The 25,570-nt window shown below is 36.0% G+C and overlaps 2 protein-coding genes across 2 annotated transcripts in view; both read left to right on the forward strand.

Moving 5' to 3' along the window:
- LOC127838550 (intraflagellar transport protein 74 homolog) overlaps positions 1-15,999 on the forward strand; it is a 28,543-nt gene extending 12,544 nt beyond the window's left edge. Inside the window, exons 9-21 of the mRNA XM_052366365.1 lie at positions 466-527; positions 1,259-1,337; positions 3,340-3,462; positions 3,794-3,978; positions 6,267-6,346; positions 7,249-7,302; positions 8,350-8,390; positions 10,103-10,159; positions 10,521-10,641; positions 11,760-11,923; positions 12,874-12,999; positions 14,638-14,698; positions 15,127-15,999. Coding sequence (XP_052222325.1) covers positions 466-527; positions 1,259-1,337; positions 3,340-3,462; positions 3,794-3,978; positions 6,267-6,346; positions 7,249-7,302; positions 8,350-8,390; positions 10,103-10,159; positions 10,521-10,641; positions 11,760-11,923; positions 12,874-12,999; positions 14,638-14,698; positions 15,127-15,245 — 1,272 coding nt within the window. The 3' untranslated portion in view covers positions 15,246-15,999. The remainder of the gene's footprint in view (positions 1-465; positions 528-1,258; positions 1,338-3,339; positions 3,463-3,793; positions 3,979-6,266; positions 6,347-7,248; positions 7,303-8,349; positions 8,391-10,102; positions 10,160-10,520; positions 10,642-11,759; positions 11,924-12,873; positions 13,000-14,637; positions 14,699-15,126) is intronic.
- A 2,926-nt stretch (positions 16,000-18,925) lies between these two features.
- Positions 18,926-23,069, forward strand: LOC127840129 (uncharacterized). Its single transcript, XM_052368603.1, has 7 exons — positions 18,926-19,129; positions 19,966-20,173; positions 20,377-20,507; positions 21,366-21,466; positions 22,131-22,270; positions 22,591-22,759; positions 22,902-23,069. Coding segments are annotated over exons 1-7 (768 nt in total). The 5' UTR covers positions 18,926-19,127; the 3' UTR covers positions 22,919-23,069.
- Positions 23,070-25,570: the final 2,501 nt, after the last annotated feature.

Raw genomic sequence — 25,570 nt, forward strand, 5'->3', positions numbered from 1 at the left:
TTAGTATAAAACATTAAGAAGAATATATATTTTATGTTATTATCCCCCGCCAAAAGTGGAAGGATGTAGAATTGGCATTGTCAGTCCATCATTCTGTCCATCATCTGTCCGTGCGTCTGTTACAAAATTTTGAAATTTGCGGGGGATATCAATTGAACGAATTTACTTTTAGACAGCCTTCATCCGATGCATACAAAATAATGCACCTGGACTGTAAAATAATCAAGGCTGGATGCCTCTCATGTCTCTTGTTGCTGCTGAAATTAGGCAGTTCTACCAGCAAAAACGTTATCCTTTGTGCCCAATAATTCTGTCTCAAAATATTTTTAACAAAATTTAATATTTGTCAATTGTTTCATCTGTTATTTAATTTAACACTTTCAGTAAGGTTTTCAGTTTTTAACACCAGATGCATAAAAAATATCCCTGCTACAAACCTTTATAACCACATGTTGTTTTTTACAGCTCAGAACAGCCAATGAGAGAGAGGCTAAGAAAATAGAAGATCTCTTTGAAGTTAAAAAGAAGTGAGTTATTAAAAAAAAAAATTTGTACCAGTGGAACCTACGTTAATATGTATAAGATATCCATCTTTATAAAGTTTATAGAATGCTATTCCTAGAGAGTTCCCCCCTGTGTTAAAATGATACAAATGTTTGCTCACCGTATACATATGATATTTTGTTATTTTTCAAAATTGTTACATGCAAAAGTATTTACATAAACGCAAAAGTATTTACATTTTTCTTGCTTTTGGTAAATGAAAACTTGGATCTAGTTTTTCTCAGTTTTTGTTAAAATTCTGCATTATAAGTATGCTTAGAGACCTTTATGTGCCCTGTTAGTTTCTCTCTGTATTAAAGCTTTTTTTGTGAGAAATAAAAGCATTTTGTTTAATAAAACTTATTTTACATATTAAATTTTATTTCTTGTAAGATGAGCAATAAAAGAAGTAGGAGATGGTTCATTAATTTAGTCTAGTTCTGGGAATATTGACATTAATGCATGTACTTAAATTGTTGTCCCAGATTAGCCTGTGCAATCTGCATAGGCTAATAAGGGACAACACATTCTTCGCACACTGGATTTTTCTTCAGAAGAAACCCCCTTTGAAGAAATAATTCCATAGAAAGCAGAAAGTGTTATCCCTGATTATCTTGTGCGAACTTCACAGGCTAATCTGGGATGACTCTTTACGCAAATGCATTAAGCCCCATTTTCCTGAGCTCAATATATTGCATATCCTCGGTGCTTACAGGAAAGAGGAGACCATCAAACAGCTGGAACATGAGTTGGACCAGGAGAAGAGAATGGCTGATAATCTGGTCAATGACATGGTATGTTGACTACAATAAAGCCTCGTGCTGGGAAAACGGGGCTTAATGCATGTGTGTAATGTTGTCTGAGATTAGCCTGTGCAGTCTAGACAGGTTAATCAGGGATGACTCTCTGCCTAAACTGATTTTGCTTAACTTAAAAGTATTTTAAAGCAGAAAGTTTTGTCCTTGATCAGCTGGGCAGACTGCACAGGTTAATCTGGAACGCTAGTTAACACACATGCATTGAACCCTGTTTTCCCAGAACAAGGATCAATAAGTTTTTTTGACTTAGTATGTTACCTGTACCCATATTATTTAGTCAGTGACATTGCCGGAGACTTTCAACTGTTGTCAGACAGTATACATGTATTTCTGGCTAAGGCTATTAATTTCTAATATATTATAATTTTTAACCAGGTTTTCCGAAGGAAAAAACTGGTTATTAGATTGGTGAATGCGGGCGGGCTGGCTGGCTGGCGGGCGGGCTGGCGGGCGGGCGGAACAAGCTTGTCTGGGCCATAACTTTGTCGTTCATTGTGAGATTTTAAAATCATTTGGCACATTTGTTCACCATCATTAGACGGTGTGTCGCGCGAAATAATTACGTCAGTATCTCCAAGGTCAAGGTCACACTTTGAGTTCAAAGGTAAAAAATAGCCATAAATGAGCTTGTCTGGGCTATAACTATGTCATTCATTATGAGATTTTAAAATCATTTGGCACCATCATGGGACGGTGTGTCGCACGAAAGAATCACGTCAATATCTCCAATGTCAAGGTCGCCACGACTAAAAACAGATTTATTTTGAAACAAACTTACAATAGGCGGTTAATTTTGTTTGTTCATTTCAAAAGTTCAGTTTGAGTTGTCTCCCTTTATCAGATTTTTTTTTCACAATGAAAACCTGGTTTTGTGACAATTTTGTCCCTTGTTCTTATTGCACTATTGTTCTCACTAACACCCTACAAGTAATTATTAAACATGAGAAGCAGTTAAGATATTTGAGAACGTTTGCACAAAGGCTTGCATCACAAAAGCAAATTTACAATTCTTTATTGATCAAGTTCCGCTGGTAGATATTATTGTGTGCGTTTGGAACCCATGATCAAATCAATAGCACAGGGTTCTGCCATAAGCCCACTTAGACACAGTTTGTATAAACTGGCGTAAGTTGTATATAATTGTTAAACTAGATGAATTAATGTTTGTGAAATGCAAAATGTAAATTTGTAAGAATTAGAACTGACTTCAAGGCATTGACAGTATATTTTTAGGCACTCATTCTGTAGGACAAGTTTCAGTGACTTTCCACTTGTCCTTTTGTAATTTGGAATCTTTCTCTCTACAAGTAATGTTTATTTGTCTCAGACCTGTGAAACCGGAGGGGACTTATGGTTTTCACTCCGTCTGTCTGTCTGTCAGTCAGTCTGTCAATCCGTCACACTTTTTCCGGATCCTGCGATAACTTTAAAAGTTCTTCATATTTTTTCATGAAACTTGAAACATGGATAGATGGCAATATGGAGATTATGCATGTCATTTCATTTTGATCTTACGTCAAAAATTCTGGTTGCTATGGCAACAAATAAAAAAACAATTTTGTACTGACAATGGTGGAGTTTCACTGGTAGGGGACCATATTGCTTGGCAATCTCTTGTTCAATGAAAAGTCTGTATTTATCACGTTTTTATTTAATATAACAACATATATTTGTATATTTTTCTAAATTTTCTTTCTTATTTTTGGGTCATTGTTTGTGATCTTTTTGAAGAAAAATTTGGAGACAAATTGATATTTCTTTAGCCAAATGGGTAAACTTGTAGCCATTAACTGATTTGATGTAGGGTAGAGTAAGTAAGCCCTTCTGTTTTCATGTCCCTCATGTACATTTTGGAACCCTGAAATGCTTCAGAAGTATTCCCGCCCTAAGGACATCAGCAAAATCATGATGAATCATGACAAAGTGTTGCAAAATATTATCAAGCTCGATTAGTTGAACCACAACCCTTATATTTCAGAACCCGGAGATGCGTCAGAAATATTTCCGGCTGAAAGACATGAACGAGCACATGTTGAAGCAGTTGGAGAGTGGACAGCAGGAGCTTGATGTGCTCAACTCGAAGACAGAGGGGCTACAGGAGGTAAGTGAGGGCTGGGAAATAGGGAACCATGCAGGAGGTGAGATAGGGCTTCCAATTAGGGAAACATCTAGGGGTCACTTTAGGTACAATAGCTCATCTCCAAGACAGATTGGCAGCAGACGGTAGGTGAGGGCCTCAGCCAAGACTTGATTTTCATTTAGAAGAGACTTGAAACAAAATCCTCAATTAAAGCAGAGAGTGTTTTTCCTGATTAGCCTGTGCAGACTCAATAGCTGTCAATGGTAGTGTACATATTATTGTCTACTCTTTCAATAGCTGTTTATGTTAGTATACTCAATGGTAGTGCCCTGATACTTGTGTACCATTCCAGGAGCTGTCGATGTCGCAGGTGAAGCAGGAGGCGGTGCGTCTGTACGAGCAGCTGAACGAGCTGGAGATGAAGCGAGACAGCCTGATAGAGGAGGCCAAGTCCACGACGAGTCCTGCTGAGGAGCGCGAGAAACTCCTCAAGCAGGTCAAGGAAGACAACCAGGAGATTGCAAGCATGGAAAGACAGTTAGTAGTCTTCCTTGCTTTTTGTTTAATCCCTTTACCCCTCATTTTTTTCGCATTTTTAGCTGTTTGTAGTCCACAGAAAATCAAATTAAATTAAAAACCTTTCTTAATAGATTCAAGTTTTAAATTTCCATCATTTGAAATTCTATGGTACTGATGAGCAGCAAACAGCATCAAACCTTAATGGACTGCGAGTTGCCGTTACCAAAATCAGTCTGAACAATTCATAGCTTTTATTGAAATCTGTCTGACCAATTCATAGTTTTCATCGAAATACATGTATATCTGACCAATCATAGTTTTTATGAGCTCACCTGAGCACAAGGTGCTCATGGTGAGCTTTTGTGATCGCCTTTTGTCCGTTATGCAGCGTGCGTTGTGCGGCGTCAACATTTGCCTTGTTAACTCTCTAGAGGCCACATTTATTGTCCAATCTTCATGAAATTTTGTCAGAAGATTGGTCTCAATGATATCTTGGATGAGTTCGAAAATTTTTACGTTTGCTTGATAAACATGGCTGCCAAGGGGCGGGGCATTTTTCCTTATATGGCTATATATGGCTATAGTAAAATCTTGTTAACTCTCTAGAGGCCACATTTATTGTCTGATCTTCATGAAACTTGGTCAGAATATTCATCCCAATAATATCTTGGACGAGTTCGAAAATGATGCTGGTTGGTTAAAAAACATGGCCGCCAGGGGGCGGGGCATTTTTATGTCCCCCACCACTATAGTAGGGAACATATTGATTTGCCCTGTCTGTTGGTCTGTCTGTTGGTTTGTTTGCGCTTACTTTAAAATTTTGCAATAACTTTTGTTATATTGAAGATAGCAACTTCATATTTGGCATACATGTGTATCTCATGGAGCTGCACATTTTGAGTGGTAAAAGGTCAAGGTCAAGGTCATCCTTCAAGGTCAAAGGTAAAAAAAACTAAATCAAAGCAGCGCAGAAGGGGACATAGTGTTTCTGACAAACACATTTCTTGTTCCTTATATGGCTATAGTAAAACCTTGTTAACACTCTAGAGGCCATATTTATTTTCCGATCTTCATGAAACTTGCTCAGAAGATTTGTCCCAATGATATCTTGGATTAGTTAAAAAATGGTAACCTTTGCTTGAAAAACATGGCTGCCAAGGGGCGGGGCATTTTTCCTTATATGGCTATATATGGCTATAGTAAAATCTTGTTAACACTCTAGAGGCCACATTTATTGTCCAATCTTCATGAAACTTGGTCATAAGACTCATCCCAATAATATCTTGGACGAGTTCGAAAATGATGCCAGTTGGTTGAAAAACATGGCCGCCAGGGGGGGGGGCATTTTTCCTTATATGGCTATAGTAAAACCTTGTATCACTCTAGAGGCCACATTTATTGTCCAATCTTCATGAAATTTGGTCAGAAGATTTGTCTTATTGATATCTTGGATGAGTTCAAAAATAGTAACGTTTGCTTGAAAAACATGGCTGCCAAGGGGCTGTGCATTTTTCCTTATATGTCTATTAATGGCTATTGTAAAATCTTGTTAACACTCTAGAGGGCACATTAATTGTTCGATCTTCATTAAACTCGGTCAGAAGATTCATCCCAATAATATCTTGGATGAGTTAAAAAATGATGCCGGTTGTTTGAAAAACATGCCCACTACAGGGGCGTGGCATTTTTCCTTATATGGCTATAGTAAAACCTTGTTAACACTCTAGAGGTCACATTTATTTTCCGATCATCATGAAACTTGGTCAAAAGATTTGTCCCAATGATACATGTATCTTTATATGGCTATATATGGCTATAGTAAAACCTTGTTAACACTCTAGAGGCCACTTTTATTGTCCAATCTTCATGAAATTTGGTCAGAAGATTGGTCTTAATGATATCTTTGATGAGTTCAAAAATAATTATGTTTGCTTGATAAACATGGCTTCTAAGGGGCGGGGCATTTTTCCTTATATGGCTTTAGTAAAATCTTGTAAACACTCTAGAGGCCACATTTACTTCCGATCTTCATAAACTTGGTAAAAAGATTCATCCCAATAATATCTTGGATGAGTTCAAAAATGATGCCGGTTGGTTGAAAAACATGGCTGCCAGGGGGCGGGGCATTTTTCCTTATATGGCTATAGTGAAACCTTGTTGACACTCTAGAGGCCACATTTATTTTCCGATCTTCATGAAACTTGGTCAGAAGATTTGTCACAATAATATCTTGTTATCTCAGGTGAGCGACTTTGGGCCTTTCAGGCCCTCTTGTTAAAAGGTTAATGTTGTGGGCTGGTTTTCAGGACCAATGAGTTCCGTGAGAAGACTGACTCTCTACGGGAGGAGATACACCAACTAGACATGGACATCGAGGAGAACCAGGGTACATGCAGTACCAGGGCTTACTCTGCCGTTCACTGATGTTGCCAATGGCAAACAATTATCAAATTAGGCTATTTTTGTTTTCTTCACTTTTTTCTACATAAATCATCATGTAATAATAAAAATTAAAGTCAAGATCGTTCTTTATAGTTGGAATGATTATCCTGAGTATATTTCTTTTTGTCCCCTACCAGTCAAACCGGAGGACACTTATGGTTTGCGCTCTGTCAGTCAGTCAGTCTGTCACACTTTTCTAGATCCTGCGATAACTTTAAAAGTTCTAAATATTTTTTCTTTAAACTTGAAACATGGATAGATGGCAATATGGAGATTATGCACGTCCTTTCATTTTGTTCCTACGTCAAAAATTCTGGTTGCTATGGCAACAAATATATTTAAAAAATATAGAATTTCTGACAATGGTGGAGCCGGTAGGGAACTTATATTGCTGGGCAATAGTCTTGTTTTAAAGAGGTATCGCCCCTTTTTTAAGATGATATTTTAATGTTTTTTTAATAATTTCTCCTAAATGTTTATTGCCATTTTCTGCAAACTTGTTCAAATTAATTATATAAGTTCTTTTGTGCATATTGTCAAGGCTTCAAAATTGTGTTACTATTTGATTAATTATTGCCCTTTGTTTAAAATTCACATAATGACAAGGCATTGTGATTGCAGTTTTCGTTTTTTTTCACCAAAATGAAATTTCACATTTTTACATCACCTTTTCGACAACCAAGCACCTATGTCAGGGTAATTCACTGTATTTGCCAGCTTTTTTGCTGCTTTTAAATATTGAGAAAGGTGTGACTAGAAGCTTTTCATATTATTGACAAAATAGATTAATTGCTAAAACTAGCAAGAGCAATAGCTCTTGTACACGGTTATGATTGTTGTTTTCAGGGGAGAGAAATCAGAAATACAAGGAACTGAAGAAACGTGAGGAAACAATGGAGGGTATGAATAACATATATTTTACCCTGCAAATGTAGTTTTAGTGGCTGTATATTTCAGTTACTCTGTGTGTTTTTTTGTCTTTCTGATTTTGTCTGTCATTCATATTGTACAAAATGTGATAAGTTTGTGAAGCGAACGATATGGGATTTCCTAAGCTATACAACTCATATATCAGAAATGACATCTCCATGAAGCCTATGTGCGCAATACTTGTTTGCATGCTTAATGCAAGAAATATTCCTGAGTTATTTGTGTTTTAACATAGCTGATGATGCCTAGCAGGGTTTAAGCCTAATATTTGACACTGCTCTTGTTTTGAGTTTCAGACCTGGTAAGAGATTGTTAGTGGGCTGTGCTCTGTGAAAAGGGGGGTTGAATGTTTGTGTGTAAAGTGTTGTCTCAGATCACACTTTGCAGTCTGTAAAGGCTAATCTGGGACGACACCTTCAACGTTTATGATATTTTCTGTTTAAAGAAAGTTTCTTCTTAGCAAAAGTCCAGTTTAGGCGGGAAGTGTTGTCCTTGATAAGCCTGTGCGGACTGCACTGGCTAATCTGGGATGACACTTTACGCACATGCATTTAACCCCCTTTTTAGTCCCCTACCGATTTCACCGGAGGGGACTTTTGGTTTGCACTCCGTCTGTCAGTCCGTCCGTCCATCACACTGGATCCTGCGATAACTTTTATAGTTCTTAATATTTTTTCATGAAACTTGAAACATGGGTAGATGGCAATATGGACATTATGCATGTCATTTCATTTTGTTCTTACGTCAAAATTCTGGTTGCTGTGGCAACAAATATATAAAAAAAATATGGAATTTCTGACAATGGTGGAGCCGGAAGGGGACTTATATTGCTGGGCAATAGTCTTGTTTAACAGAGAATAGCACTAGTTTTTTTTTGTAGAGGGAAGATAAGACAACTCTGTTTCATAACATATTATAAATAAATTATCATTAGAACACAATTTATTATTTAAATTGTCATTTATATGTTTACTAAGACAAATGTGTGGTGAATATTTATTTGCTTGTTGCTTTCAGAATTCCTGACAACATTTGAAACTGTGAAGTCTCAAGAACATGTAAGTTGTTAATGTTTGCTATTATGAAGGCAGCTTTGTTTGTTCTGGAAGAAAATCATAAGAATCAGAACTTGAATTTGTAGACTTTCTCTGCATATATTGTTTCTTGGTTTTCAAACTTAATTATTTTCTCTTTTGGTGTTATATGAATAATAAGATGAGTATGCCTATATATGCAGTCAGTTTTACTCAGACAATTAATTTAGGAAAGCAATTTTATGTAATCATGCTGTATGGTTTCAAAGCATTATTTTGAGAAAGATGCTTCAATCTCGTCAATGTTTTTATTGTTTAATTATATTTTCTTATATTCATTCTTTTAGAATTCCTTCTTATATTGAATATTGAATGATTGACTAAATCTGGCATGACTTAACTGGCTAGCTCAGTATGTTAAGCCTTAAGTTATTCAGCATGTAAGACCACAAAATTGGAAATAAATTTTGTTCTGCACCAATTCTTTCCCTTTCACTGATTCAAGCAGGGCAATTGTCAGTTTCTTTCATAAGCATCTGCCCAAAGTACTGGTAAACCCTTTCCTTCTCTGAAGCAAAGTGAAAATTGCTATGTGCAAACCAGAACAGCCTGCGGGTTACTCTCAGTCTGTTCAGGTTTAATGCTGTTTGCTGATCATCAGTATCTAAGGGTTTGAAATGAGGCCTCAAAAACTTCAAACAAGTATGAAAAGTCTTAAATTAAATACATATATAACTTTCTACAAGAATACACATGCCTAAAAAAGGTATCTAAGTGATACGGCTTAAATCAGTATTCCCTAGAAATACAGGAAGCAGGCAATTTCACCTGTTACATTCAATCTAGTTGCTGGCTACTTTTGAATTGGTACAAAAACACCCATTTATTGCTTAGCCGCCGGCTACTTTGAAAATATGACTGGCTACTCAAATTTTTCTGGAGAACACTGGTTAAATACGTATCTAAGTGGTAAAGGGTTAAATACGTATCTAAGTGGTAAATGGTTAAATACGTATCTAAGTAGTAAAGGGTTAAATACATATCTAAGTAGTAAAGGGTTAAATACGTATCTTAAGTGGTGAAGAGTTAACCAGATTACCCAGATATAGTGTGAGTAGGTTCACTGACCACCGTGATACGACTCAAATGCTGTTTAAAACCGTGAAACATCCAAAGAAACAAAGGAACGCTGAATATGTTGTTGTTTGGAAGTCTATTTAAAAGTCTGTTTGCTCATATTGAAAAATACTGCATCCTTGATTCATACAAAGGAACAAACACTTACTGAGATGATGTTTGTTGATTCATACAAAGGAACAAACACTTACTGAGATGATGTTTGTTGATTCATACAAAGGAACAAACACTTACTGAGATGATGTTTGTTGATTCATACAAAGGAACAAACACTTACTGAGATGATGTTTGTTGATTCATACAAAGGAACAAACACTTACTGAGATGATGTTTGTTGATTCATACAAAGGAACAAACACTTACTGAGATGATGTTTGTTGATTCATACAAAGGAACAAACACTTACTGAGATGATGTTTGTTGATTCATACAAAGGAACAAACACTTACTGAGATGATGTTTGTTGATTCATACAAAGGAACAAACACTTACTGAGATGATGTTTGTTGATTCATACAAAGGAACAAACACTTACTGAGATGATGTTTGTTGATTCATACAAAGGAACAAACACTTACTGAGATGATGTTTGTTTTCAGCAAAAGATTGGAGAGCTGGAGCAGAATGTTGTCAGTCTGCTGGAGCATATCAGTAGGGTAGGTTACACACCACTAGCTATGGGATGCATCTCATGTGGCGTTTGATCTCTTTTTACATGGTTTCAGTCTATTAAACTCTAAAACAACTTGGAATATAGTCTGAAATTACTTTTGTTTTACCCAGTCAGAATGAGTAATCTCTCCAATTTGTATACCCCACCCAAGTCAGAGGGATTCAGTTTTTGCATTGTCCGTCCATCTGTCACAAACCTTTTTAAAAAAACTTTTTTTCATTATGCGCCCTTCAATTAACATTTTTATTCAGCAGGGACTAATAATAAAAAACAGATTGATGTATTATAGAACATGGGTCGGTTCCAAGCCCTGCCAAGTCAGAATAAGTTATCTCTATGTTTAGAACATGGGCCGGTTCCAAGCCCTGCCCAGTCAGAATGAGCTGGCTGAAATGAAGGAAGACCTGGCCTTCAAGGAGGGGGAGATGAAGAAGTCAGAGTACACATCCATGGGGCTGGCTCATGGTGAGACAGGGTTGTGATTTAATTATTTTGCCTTTATCTGTCTCAAAATATTGATGCTTTTTTTATGAGTACCCGGTATCACTTATTATTTTAAACAAATCTTAGAATATTTAAGTGAATGAAAGAGCAAATAATGAAATACCACTTTTGGTATTTAATGCTAAGCCCATCATGGAGTCAATATGTTGCTGTAATATCATAATGACTTTTCCTATTGGTTAACACACCACTTTACGAGTGCAAATATTTATTTTATAGTTTAAAAATGATGATGATACAAATGCAAATTGACACTTTATGTTATGATACTCAATAAATGCATATTATATTGTATTATTCAAAATGAATCCATTTTTAATTTGTGATACTTAATGCATTACTATTATATGGTATTTTACTTAACAAAATAATATGTTACTAATGAATGTATATGTAATGATTCTATGTGAATGTAGATGTTACAGTATGATACTAAATCAGGGATAGAAAGTAACTTTTGACATTAGGTTACCTAGACAGGCAACTATATCTATTACTTTGGTAGCCAAAGGTAAGTAGCCTAGTGCCAAGTACACATCATTCATATCTAATATGCATTTTAAACCAAAATAAGACAATATTGTTCAATATCTGCAATGACTCAAAGCATAATGACCTTTTGTGAACCTAAATCTTCATGCTTTTAAGAAATAAACGGATAGACTGTTTGAATGTGTAATATTAAATGCATGCATATTTTCTGGTGTGATACTATCAGAGAACAAGAAAGTGAGAGCAGACCTGTAGAAGGTAGAGCAGCTGTAGAACAAGACCAACCCAGAGTTGGCCATGCATATTTGAGTCCCTGTTCTGGGAAAACTAGGGTTAATTCATGTGCATTAAGATTTGTCCCAGATAAGCAGTCTGCACAGGCTGATCAGGGACGACACTTTCGCTTTTATTGATTTTTTGGTTTAAAGGAACTCTCTTCTAAACAAAAAACCAGTATTCATGTAAGTGGAAAGTGCATCCCTTGTTAGACTTCACAGGTTAATCTGTTATTACACTTTACGCACATGCATTAAGCCCAGTTTTCCCAGAACAAAACTCGCTGTATTGTGTAATACTTCATAAATCAGAGAACGAGAAGCTGAGAGAAGATCTGGAGAAGGTAGAACAGTTGGAGGACAAGATCCAGACAGAGCTGGCCATGCTGAGGGAGAAGATAGCCAACATGGAGGCTGAACTGGTCACCTTCAGAGACCTCGACTCACTCCAGAGGAAATCTGATGATAAGAAACAGGTTGGTTGTAGTTCTTATGACCACTTTGCAATGGTTAAATTTAATTGAGAGGAATGAAGACTTTAGGGGTGCTTCAGAAGCTGCATTGCATATTTCTTGATTTGCTTTCTGTTAGTTTTTGTGTTTAAACCATTACCCCACCCACCATGCATATGAATACATAAATTCTCAATATTCGTAATTCTGTCAAGGTATTAACATGTTGTGTGATGTAATCGGATTAAAAAAAAAGTATTATTACCTCATCCCCCTTGCATATTTAAACAAGTCATACCTATAGTAACAACATTTTGTTACCTTTGATACCAGGCTGTGTATCATTCAGTATTTTATCACTTTTGTGGTATTTAGTACTGTTCAGTATTGTATTTCATGTAAGATTCATCAACAGTTAGTACACTTCTCCCAATTTCATTAACTGCAAAAGGGTTGGCCGTTGCAAAATAGAGGACAAATACTGCAGCTTATATCAATGAACTTTTGATCATTCTGTGTTTCTGAACATATTTTGGTTAAAAATAGAAGGTCGCATGAAATCTAAAATCAAGCCTTTTCCTAACCATTTTGGGAAAAAATAAATTTTGGGATTGGCAATTTTTTGGTGGGTAATGTCCGCTGATTTGGGAAAAAATAATTTAATAAAACTCATTTTATATAACTCTTTATAAGTATTCAAATTATAAGAATATCAATCATATAAATTATTAATTAATACTTTGTTAGATGTACTTGAAAATGAATTTGAGATGTTATAATCATAAGACAATTGATGTGGGCATTTTTGTTTTTTAATTCGGAATTGTTTGTTACAATTAAGCCCTAGGAAAGGCTGTGTTAAAGGTACGCCAGGAAAAGGCCTGTAAAAAACATTTCAAATTCCGAAAATAAGACATAATTCATAATTTATTGGCAATCCTCAGACTGTAATAACCTTTGACATCATTTTACAGAAACTGCAAGCTGACAGAGTGATTCTACAGAAGAGAAAGGAAACATTCAAACGGAACTTGAAGCAGCTCAATGCCACATATGAAAAACTCAAGTCTGACTTGAATGACAACGAGACATACACACAGGTATGGCTGAATTATACTATGAGAGGTCGTTATGGTGTTATGTCTACCTTGCAGTGATCTCTAGGGATTGAGCCCATGCAAGAAATACTCCCAAGGGCCTAGTATCACGAACACTTCTGAGTGGGAAAGGGTTAGGTCAATATTTTGACTCAACTTTGGGGCTTTCCTTTCTCAATTTCTCAGATGAGTTTAATCATCTGGCTAAATTTTGTGTTTACAGAAGATATTTGAGTGTTCAATCTTACTCACTCCTGAGTTTGAGGAAGAATATATGCTTATTCTGATAGCTGAGAGTGTAGATTGTTTCAATGTTTGTGTGCTGACCAACATTCTCGGTACTCAGCTGAGTGGTAACTCATATCTCATTGTCTTGGTTTAGCTCAATAAGTTATGTCATAGACCATTAGTCCTGTCTTGTACAAACATTAAGCGAGCTGTTAGTAAATCCAATCAGGCATTGAATTAGCTAAGCTACTTGAACATTTACTATGTACACATAATTTACCCGAACTACCTACATGTACCTATATGCAAAAACACTTGCCTAAACTTTCAATTAATATGCGAAGACAGATCACTAGTCATGTGATTTATTAAACAGGCAGCCAAGTCTAGATGTTTTCTATATACATAAAAGATAGTAATTTATTACGCAAAATCAATGCATTATTTTTTTTAGATAGGAGCCAATCTTTAATGATGTGTTTCTCATGTATTTATCAGTTGACAGATTTTTTGTTGAATATGGCAACATTGTTGGTAATGGTCATGAAATTCTTTCTTCAACACTGAGTCGCAGTCTGAGAAAACTGGGTTTAATGCATGTGCGTCAAGTGTCGTCCCAGATTAGCCTGTGCAGTCAGCACAGGCTAATCAGGGACGACATTTTCCGCCTTAACTGGATTTTTGTGTACAAGACAGTTCCTTTTAACGAAAAATACCATAAAAGCGGAAAGTGTCGTCCCTGATTAGCCTGTGCAAACTGCCCAGGCTAATCTGGGACGACACTTTACGCACATGCATTATGCCCAGTTTTCTCAGAACACGACTCCAATAGTCCTCATCCTCATTCAAGTAGGGCGGCTGTCAGGTACTAGGATAAGTATGTGCATTTGCTACTTGTAAACCAGGTAACTGAGTTACAGTGTGAGTAGGTTAACTGACGACCTTGAGGTGACTGAAGTACTGTTGAAAATTATTTTGTTAATTGTATGACTTTCTCGTGTGCTTTGCCTGCAAGTACTCTTTAAAATTATGTTGAAAATTTTATGACTCTCTGAATTGCTTTGCCTGCAAGTTATGTTGAAAATTATGTTGTTTATTTTATGACTTTCTCATGTTCTTTGCCTGCTAGTACTGTTTTAAATAATGTTGTTTATTTAATGACTTTCTCGTGTGCTTTGCCTGCAAGTACTGTTTTAAATAATGTTGTTTATTTAATGACTTTCTCGTGTGCTTTGTCTGCAAGTTCTGTTTAAAATAATGTTGTTTATTTTATGACTTTCTCATGTTCTTTGCCTGCAAGTACTGTTTAAAATAATGTTGTTTATTTAATGACTTTCTCGTGTGCTTTGCCTGCAAGTACTGTTTAAAATAATGTTATTTATTTAATGACTTTCTCGTGTGCTTTGCCTGCAGCTTGGTAACCTGGAGAGGAAGTGGCAGCACCACGAGCAGAACAACTTTGTCATGAAGGACTGTATCCTTACATACGCATTAATAGCAGGTGACCAGGGCTTGCATTTAGGGAAGTTTGGTATTAATTTTGAAATTTAATTTCCAGTTGTTAGTTCGACTATTCCCATATAGTCCAGGGTATCCTAATAGCTCAGTTTTCAGCATCATCGTTGGTGACTGCGTAACGCTCTTGTTAAAATTGGTTTGGAGCATTACTCTTTAAACCATGAAAGCTTTGAACTTGAAAAGACTATGTTACTTAAATATAAACATAATCTAGTATTTTTTTAATAATGTATAATACTTCTATGACATTTTTCAGTGAAAATGAAAAACAGGCCAGTAATTTTTCAGATCACTTTTTAGGTCACCTAATTAAACATTTTCAAATTCCCCACATTTGCCTCTTCTATGATCGAATTGTATAGTTTCCTTAACTCCGCCTCCCAGTTATCAATGCCAAGACGATGGAATGCAACTATCGGCCAATCAGCAAGCGGGTTTTTGTTGGGGTCGGCGAGTACAATGCCCAGCTACAGTCACAGATGGCAAACAACCCTGGAGTGTAGGACTCATTCACACTGTGCTTGTTTTCTGTGAACATTCGGAAACTTTAAATGTTAGAACTCTGATTTATGATTTGTTTTATCTTGTGCTGGACCATTTCTTCAGCTATATTGCTTATTGATTTGAAGTACCCAATAAATACAAACTGATTGGGTAGAAGTCTTCTTTTAGACTTAAAAATTTATCTGATATTGTTATTGTTTTTAAATACTAAAACATAGAAATAATAATAACTTTAATAACTTGTCAGAAGCTTATGAATTCTAATTGTGTTAAGTTTAATAGTAAAATCACCAACTGAACTGAATTTATAATTTATTGTTAAACAAACACAACTTTGAAACTGTAAGAATGTCCATTTCTATCTGGTATGATTTCAACAAGCATGTAAACTTGCGTCTAGCAATTTGATTAATTACCTATATTACGTATGCATTGAACACAAACTGAATGTTCCATGTTCTTGAATGCTGTTTTATACCAGATAATTACATGAATCGTTCACAACGTTTACCAGTATGTAAACAAGAGTACAACAACTTTAATATAATCAATTCATAAGCAAAACAATTATCGTTAAAGTAATTGATTGTACTGAATACGTTTAATTAACCATACTGACTCGGCGTTACATGTGTATTTCATGTGTTTGATTATAATTATAGTTAAACCGTCCATCTCATTGCTATAAGATCTGTGATAGACATGTGTATATTTATTATTTCTTTTGATGGTGAATAAATACATTTAAATGTACATGTTTTTAGTGTATTTTGAAAGCAAATTAATATTAAGGGCAAACTATTTGCACCTTTTCATGACTGAAAATGAGAAGACTCATATCACATTTATAATTAAATATTTTTCACATGGATCATCATATATATGAGCCTCGCTCTGGGAAAACGGGGCTTAATGCATGTGCGTTAAGTGTCGTCCCAGATTAGCATGCGCAGTCCGCACGGGCTAGTCAGGGACGACGCTATCCGCCTAGACTTGATTTTCGTTAAGAAGAGACTTAAAATAAAAATTCCATTAAATGAAAAGTTTCGTCCCAGATAAACATATTTTAATCAAATGCAATATTTCTTAATTAAAACAAGCTCGAGTTCGTTGTTAATTACTAATTTATTCATCTGATTGCATAATAAACTGACGTGTATGTTAGAAGCCCAGTTAAAGATTGATTCTAAAATGTTAATTTCAAAGTCCTCTTTAAGTATGTAATCAACACATTTACTTGGTAAGTACTTAGAAGCAGTCATTAAACGAGCGAGTTTATTTTAAACGGGTAACATACTCTGATATAATTTATTTGGAATATGTAGCCGTAATTAACCCAGTAAAGTGAATCTTATCAACATCCTGCATTTGTTTTGTCATGCACAGAATTTACTTTATCATAGGCAGTTACCGTATTCAGATTATTTAACCGCATGACAGACGCTATGACGTCAAATGGGCAAGCCAACAACGCAGATCCATTTGTGAGATTTCTTTTCTCGCCATGAAATTACTGCCTTATGACCGCTTAACATGGATGAAAAAATTGCTTTCAGTTTGAAATATGTCCGAGACCGCTTTCGACAGATAACTAAGGTATTACTAATTTTCGTCAGGGGATTCTTTACTGACCCATTATGCCAGGTGACCGCTTAACTCATGTGACCGCTAAGTCAGGTTGAACTGAACTTATTGTGGCGCTGTCTTTTTCTTTTAACCACACGTCGAATGAAACATGTAAAATATCGAATAAAAGCATCAGTTTCATCACACGTCATGAAATTGGACTTATCACTTAATTCAAAAAAACATCAGTAGTAACAGTAATAGTGATTTGTAAAGCCAGGTTATGAAAAAATGAAAAAAAAATTATGTTGCGATTTACAAACAAACTTGTAGACCAGCAGATGGATAAAAGCTCAGAGCATTCAATCAGAACTGGTCGATAGATCATCAACGTGATCGTCATATCACCGTCATTAAAGGCTCTATAAAGGTGAAGATACGTAATTATTTACAGATTTTTAAATATTTTTTTCATATTTTATTTATAAAGGTTATCAAAAAACAATATATATATATATATGCTATTGGACATGTAACATAACGGTATATAAACTTAAGTACAGATAGATTTAATAATAGGGAAATATTTTAATAATATGTTTGAGTTTTTAACGTTGCTGTATGTTGCGGGTATTTAGGAATTAACATAACAGATGTCAGTCCGGAAGGGACATGTAATGAAGTTTGAAAATTTGATTATGGAAGTATGGTTTCATTTCACCAATGCAGTTCAATTATCGGGAACATTCGGCTCGTACATAACAAGCCCCAATTCAGATATATGGTATATAATGAAATTTAAATAATTGAAATATCCAATTTCCCAATGTACATAACAAATGTAAGTTCGGATTGAGTGTGTATCTTATGGGTATCGGGGTTTACGTAATCGATTATAGGAGCGTTAGGTTTCACACTACTAATGTGGTTTGTCCATAAGAGAACACCTGGTTATATGATCAAGTATGTTAATGAATTAAGGTCTCCTATTCACAATGGTTATTATCCACACATGTTCATCACGAACGTATTGGTCAAACGTGATAATTGTATATTGCACTTTTCTACTGTAGCATGTGGTACAGACATGAGCGATCCATCCAATCAACAAGGGTTATTCGAAGGGGTGGGTATAAAAAATTGGGGTAAGAGAACAGTTAACCAACCAAGAATAAGATAGGAAATATCTAAATTTCATGTTCATGTACCTTGAAATAAAATGCTGTGTTTTGTTGTAAGATAAAAATCTGGAGTCCTAGTTTGACAATCGAGTAGAGCAGTCACGCTTTCTTGACGTGGCGGCCAATTGGCCGCCGCGCTGTAAAATTGTACTTCATGAACATTAGAAACGTTGTGTTAGAAATTATTTAACAGAAATAAATCTCGATGAAAACAGAAATAAACTTTGTTTGTTACTGTGTGTTATCCACGATCGATGCGTAATTACGTGACAGACATAAGAATAAAAAATGAGCAATACAACTTGTTTTGAGCTCAAAATAAAGTGTCCTCCAAGTCAATTGTGTTTACAATCAGTTTATTTACATCGCTGTTTACTCGCGAAAGAGAAAGTGAAAGTGACTCAGGTCACCAAAAATATAACGATGACTTTTAACGTTTTTCGGTATCACTCACAAAGTAGGTCTATTCTGAATGGTTAAAACGTTTGTAGTGATCTAATAAGTTACTTTCTGCTGGTAAAAAGTTGTTAAAATAGAATTAAAATTGAATCTTTTTTTCGGCTATTTTAGCATAATTATGTCAACGCTCTGAGGCTACATATCACGTTAGTTGCAAAAAAGTATACATTTCTTCCAATTATGAAACGGGTTTATCTCCCATAATTCTTGACAACGTTGTACCTAAGCTGTGTTATTAGCAGTTTTTATGCAAGAGTAACTGAAATCCGGTAAAAATAAGACCAGTTGATATGCATAATAATTGGATGTGTGACCTTTATAGAGCCTTTAATCCTCTAATCGTATCCGTCTCCGTGTTGAATAAATTATTTATTATAGCTCATGTTCTGCGTATAAAATGGGCACGGTCCCGTCGCGAATAAGCACTTATTACTCTGCTTTGTGCGTCATGATAACGTGTCACACAATTTCAACAAAATTACATGAATAAAGGCCGTTCCCGACATTGTTTTGCGGCGATGTGCATTCATATAGGTGATTGATTGCTACAAGTGAAAGGATGCATTGTGTCTAATAAAGTGTGGTTTTACTTACTATACATAGATTTGATACATAGATTTGTTCACTTTATGTGAAGAAGCTGAGCAGAGTAACACTCCAGGAGAAGACAGTGATATGTAAGTATTGCATTTCCTTTAGTAAAGTCAGTTATTCAGAAATATATGTATCCATTTAAAGATTTTTTATTAATATACAATTATACATAGAAGTATATGTTGGTAATAATGATTCACTTGTGTCCTCAAGAAGAGTATAATGTTGTTTGCGGCACAGAACCAAACCTGAAACACAGGTGGTTAGCGTGTTCTATGATAATACTTAGTATAAACTTCATTTTGAATGAATAATAGTCAAATTATAACGAAAAAACCAATTCTATGAAAAAATCACTATCAAATTTTCACAGGTTATTAGACGTTTCACTGTACAATACGGAGATATATTTGGACGAGTGTGTGTGAGTCCAAATATATCACGTATTGTACAGTTTAAACGTCTAATAAGCTTTTTACTCTATTTCCCTTTCTTATGGTCTTTGTTTGATTTGAATTCTAATTTTAATTTTAAATTGCTTTTATTGCATCTATCATATTTTCAAGACAAGCGCCCGTTTGAATCGATTATTGTACATTCGGATACTTTTTCTCGGTAACGGCTTTTATCATTATAAAGAAAATGCTGAGTACAATGTACTCAACTGTCCAATATGGAAAAAATACAGACTTTTTGTATCCAATAACGGACTATATTGGACGGTCACGTGGAACATATGAATAATGCACATTGGATTAATTTATTGGATATAGAATATTTTTCTATGTATATTTTTCATTCAAAATGATGTTTTTGCTAACTATTATCTTAGCAACACGCTAACCACCAAACCACTTGTGACCTTAAAGGCATAGCGCTGAATCTCGGGTTTTACCTAGTTGTTTTTGCATATTATTAGGAAGTGGATAATTTTGTTAACCGGCCTGCTTTGTGAGGCTTTCTCGAAAGCAGACTCGTACTCGCAAGGAGAGTCAGACAATGCGTCGCCATGGTTACGAAAAATGCGTCTTGGCGGACCGGACAACAACTTGATGCCCAACGGTAAACTCGGAATCCCAACCCCGACAGTGGACAGTCTGCTGTCATGGGACGACTTTGTCACGCATGTAAGTATTTGTTTATATTTAACATCGCATCAAACTATTCATTCGGGATGACTTCGTTATTATTGTCTCTATTCACTTTTATGCATTTTTTTTATAGGAAAACAAAGCTTTGTTCAGTAAAAAGAAACACACGCTTTCTTTTATCAGGCAATGTCTTCTGCTTTTGTTGATGTTTCTTCTGATAATATTGCTATTTTCTAAAGGTGGTCGGGAGGACGTACATGGCCATATACGGTATCTACAATTACGAGGAACTTTTTGATCAGAAAGCGTTCAAGTTTAAAATTCGATGGACTTTGAATGGGACATTTATACACCGCGCAGGCAGTAGCTGGTATGTTGTCTGTAGTTTTACTTTCATCGCTGTTCATTATTTTTTTGACTTCTTCTCATGTCAGTTGGTATCGGCATGTTTGCGTTTTAATTTCCCTCATAAATGATAATTATTGTTTGCGTGCCTTTCACCGCTGGGCAGCTTTTAATTTATCTTAGCTCGATTGCATCGAAAGACGTAGGCTTATTTGAAACGCTCTCGAGTTCGTTTCCTCGGACTAGAACCAGTACTTAGTGCCTTTGAGAGAGATCTAAACAACACGCCCACAATGGGGATCGAACCCATGGCCACTGGTCGATAGCCGGACACCATATCCAATACGCCACGGCGACCTTAAACAGCTCTTATATCTTCTTATATCCACACTTCGAAAATACTTGAATCAGCTTCTTACACGTATATGTGACGCAGGTGTTTAGTTAAACCTTGAGTTGTGCGAATGATACAAGGATTGTCGAAAGGGGAAATTCGTGTTTGTTTGTGTTGCGAAGTTTATAAGGACTCTCCGCGCCTAAAGCTGCATTATGTTTAAACCCGGAGTGCGTCCCAGCATAGACTACACCCACGAAATTTGAGATGAATATTGAATAAAGCTTCCATTTCTAAATATTTTATTTTTACTGAATGATATTAAATTTTTCGGTGATCAAGTGCTGCCGGCGGGGGGGGGAGGGGGGGGGCAGAGGAAACCTTACATGTCCGCCTGTTCGGTATTGGTACCACAAACCGAGCTCAAATGCACCGGGGGCGGCGTTCGTATCCGGGTCGTCTGGTTGAGAAAGACGTGTTACAGTAATTGCGCTTACAGAAGAGCTTTCAATTTGATCTTGTTCAGTACGAGTAAATACAAATTTTCAGGCACGCTAATGAAATGCCGGCTCCAAAATGCGTCAATTACACAGACGGCAGTTTCCGGAGACTCGACTCGAAAACCGCCAGCTGGCGTGCTGTGACTGCAAGTATGATTTGCAAGCATCCTGATTTATCCGCTCCTACAAACTAAACAGTTTTGTGCAGCATTATTTTGCGCCATTGGGGCAAAAAGGTACCATTTGCCTTCTCATTCTAACGTCACATGGTACCTTTTTTTGCACCCAGGAAGCGATTCGGTTCTATCCCTGACCTTCCATGTTTTCATTGTTTGCAAAAAGGATGCATAATGTATGACAAAAGAACATGTCCCGTCAAGCATTCAAAATAGGCTGTGTCACGACCGAATCAGCCAGACAACGATACATTTAATTTATCCTGCGATTGTCTGAAAGACCAAAACAGGATATTTGTTAAAAAAAGGTGACGCATCGTTAAGATTTATTTAACCTTGGTCAACACAGTGTTTGGTACCCTTTTGACGATTGAACTTTACCGGTACGTAAACAGACTGGAAAAGCGTATAATTTTATCGTTGCTAAGCGTGCAACACCTAACACCTAACGCAACACCTAATAATCCTTGTTATCCTATATATTTCCTTAGTATCGGGAGCTACCGCCCCCAAACCCCCGCTTTGTCGATAGTGGTAAACAACTGCGTACCGGTAAAGTTCAATCTAGCCGATAACCTTAATGGCGTAATATCAATATCACTTAATGAAAAAATAAACGGCAATATATTTAATTTCAGCACCGTTCGTCCCGGCTTACCGGACGGACTATCTTATCAGTGACAACCCCAGCAAGTACATCATTTGGCACATCTGCTTCGACCCCACACAGAACGTGGCCAACAAATGCCCGGTTTCTGAAACTCAGCTTGTTGTTCGGGTAGGTAAATGCACAATTTTTCTTAATATCAAATAGTTTGATAATGCTGTTTTCACGTGTCTTTATTCAGACCAATGGACGCTTATAATGGGCGACACTTTTTTATGGACGTTTTCTTGTAAAGGAATTCTCTTCTAGACGAAAATCTAAGTCTAGGAGGGAAAGTTTCGTCCCAGATTAGCTTGTGCAGTACGCACATGCATTAAGACCAATTTTCACAGAGTGCAACTTATATTTTTTATGCAATAAACATCGAGCCAATCGCATTCGAAGTAAATCTTTAAGTAATAAAATAATATGGTAAATTATACATTTAACAGGACCGACGTCCTAACGTGGACGTGAGTCCCGCTGACGGCATTCCCGACGGTGACCTTGACCTCACGAACACCGACTGGGCCGCCATTGACCGAACGTCCAGGTTGTCTATCGGTGAAGGTCTCGTCAACACGGACGCCCTGGGGTGGGAGTGGTACTGGAAAGGACCTGGTATGCTGTTCTTCTTTTCGATATATTGTCACTTTTTACTGTTGATGTCTAGAAACACTTTATCCGGATACATTTAGAACTTAAACAAATAAAAACTTCAATTTAAGAATTGTTTGGATAAGGTGTTTGATTTTTTTTACAGAGTGCCCAATACCATAGAAGACGCCAACGAACATCGTTCCGGAACCTATCTCGGCCTGTCAACTACCAACTTATGCTTACTTCTTCACAAACAATTCTCAAATCATTGATCGTTCTTACTCCAGATCAGCATATAAAACTCATTTTAATAGAAATTGAAGAATGTCAATATGTTTTCCCCATTCATTTCAGTTGACCGTTATGTGTTTGTACAAGATGACATAATTTAGTTCAATTAAGTATTTTATTAGTTGCGTCTGTCAGATGTTAATTACATATTTCGACGTTGAAGTAAAAGAAACCGTCAATTTTCACGAAGGGCGCACTTTATTAACATAATAATACACATATTATTTGTCTGTTGTGTTGCCCTGTCAACGAGACTGTAGAGTGAGAGCACTACATATTCTTGATCAGTTAGTCCAAGTGTTAATTACACGTCTGTGTATGAGATAACGACGTTGGACAGGTTTATTAAATCCCCAAGATTTACTACATAATGTCGCATATTGAATACCTTTTATACAGAACAATATTTAAGATGATTGCAATAATGAATAAAAAATAGCCCAACTTAATTCCGACTATCATCATATAGATTAAACATTGAACGGGGTCGACAAAACCACAGTATAGCTCAGGATAACATAACATGGACGTTTTGTAATCTAAATGTTGTAGAAAGTGAGTGTCAATTTTATATATTTAAATGTCCGATGTACAGAGTCATCAGAGAAAACTTATTAAAAATAATATTTTCAAATGGGAACAACGTTTAATAAGCTTGATATGTGAATGCGACCACGAGATAAAAAAGCACTAATCTGTCAATGTGAATAATAATCATTATCATGTTAACATGATATAATGTATTATATTTATCAATGGACTCTTTGTTAACTTTCATCATTACCAAATGTTCGTTATTCTTATCAACCATGTAATAATACTTGTTTTTTTGGGGGGTATGTATAAAAAGCAATTGTAGGCAGTAAAGTTTATACATGTTTTCATTTTTTTATTTTGTTGTTGTCGTTTTACTCGGTTAATTACGGGAAAATATTTACACGTTTTAAAGGTTCCAAGAATGCAATATGTTTTAAGTAAGTATCGCACATTCAGTGATCGTTTATTATCCCCCGCCATTAGCGGAGGGATATTGTTTTTGCGTTGTCCGTCCGTCCGTCCGTCTTTCCGTCCGTCCGTCCGTCCGTCCGTCCGGAGCCATATCTTGGAAGTGCTTTGGCGGATTTCATTGAAACTTGGTATGAGTATGTATATGGATAAGAGGATGATGCACGCCAAATGACATTGTACACCATCAGTTAATAACAGAGTTATGGCCCTTTGTATCTTAAAAAAAATGCTTTTGTGTGTGTCCGAAGCCATATCTTGGAAGTGCTTTGGCGGATTTCATTGAAACTTGGTATGAGTATATATATGGATAAGAGGATGATGCACGCCAAATGGCATTGTACACCATCTGTTAATAACGGAGATATGACCCTTTGTATCTTGAAAACAACTTTTTTGAGTGTCCAATATACTACTTTTGTGTCCAGAAGCATATTTGTGGGGGATATCAATTCAACGAATTTGCTTGTTAGAATTAATCTTCGTCAAGGTAGTAATCACATAATTAAATATGGATTGCAAGATAACATTATCGGATAATTATTTAACTAATCTTGTAACGTACAGGTCCATTTTACATGCAATCGGATTAATACGTAATGTATTAGCAATTAATTCGAGCATGTTGGTATTGATAGAGATTGTCAGTGGTTTGAAACATTTTTTTAAAAACGGTTTTACATATTTAAGTAAGGCTACAGTAAGCTTGTGGTTGTTTTAATGAAAACGATGGGTGTGTGATGTATGAGAACAAATAAGTTTTATAAGCTTTTGATGTTTGTTTTATTTGAGACAGAACGGATACTATCAGCTGACCAATCATGAAATAATTGACTATAGCAGCCACCAGAATCATTTATGACTTGTTTCCGCGTTAACGAATATTTTTTCGATTCTATATCATTATTGACATTTGTTGTTCATAAACCATACTCCGAACTTCATCTCCATTATTATCAGGTATTTTATACGTTTGTGGATTTGTATATTGAACTTATTCTATTTTCCTCCGCCGTTGGCTGAAAAGATAAACATATTTTTCCTTTATCGCTCTACCACTCACTTTTTTTTCGTTTTCTGATGAATATAACTCAACTCCCAACGGCCTAACATTTTTATGTGAAACTGGTTTTCCTTGTCGATCCACAACTCTGTAAGCTACCTGTTCTTCAATATTCTGTTCAATGCTTCAGCAGCCTAAAATCAAGCTTTACTATTCAATGGAACATTTTTTAAAATACATCTTATACTGTCAGCAACTTGTTCTCACCACCATTAAATTTAGCAAAAACTTGCATGTATACTTAACTAGCAGCCCATACTTCATCAATATCCTTGAGTGAGCCGAATCGACGCTGCCCATATTTGACGCAATTTTTGTTTTGCATCTGTTTGATACATAAGCGACATCCGTTGACGTCAAACAATAGCACATGGTACACTACGCAAAATTTACTATAGTTGTATTTTATTTGGAAAATAGCGGGTTAAAAGGTAAGATATGGTTGCTTGGTTTGCAATTGATGGACTTTTATG

The sequence above is a fragment of the Dreissena polymorpha genome, chromosome 7, assembly GCF_020536995.1.
Source record: "Dreissena polymorpha isolate Duluth1 chromosome 7, UMN_Dpol_1.0, whole genome shotgun sequence".
Classification (NCBI taxonomy): Eukaryota; Metazoa; Mollusca; class Bivalvia; order Myida; family Dreissenidae; genus Dreissena; species Dreissena polymorpha.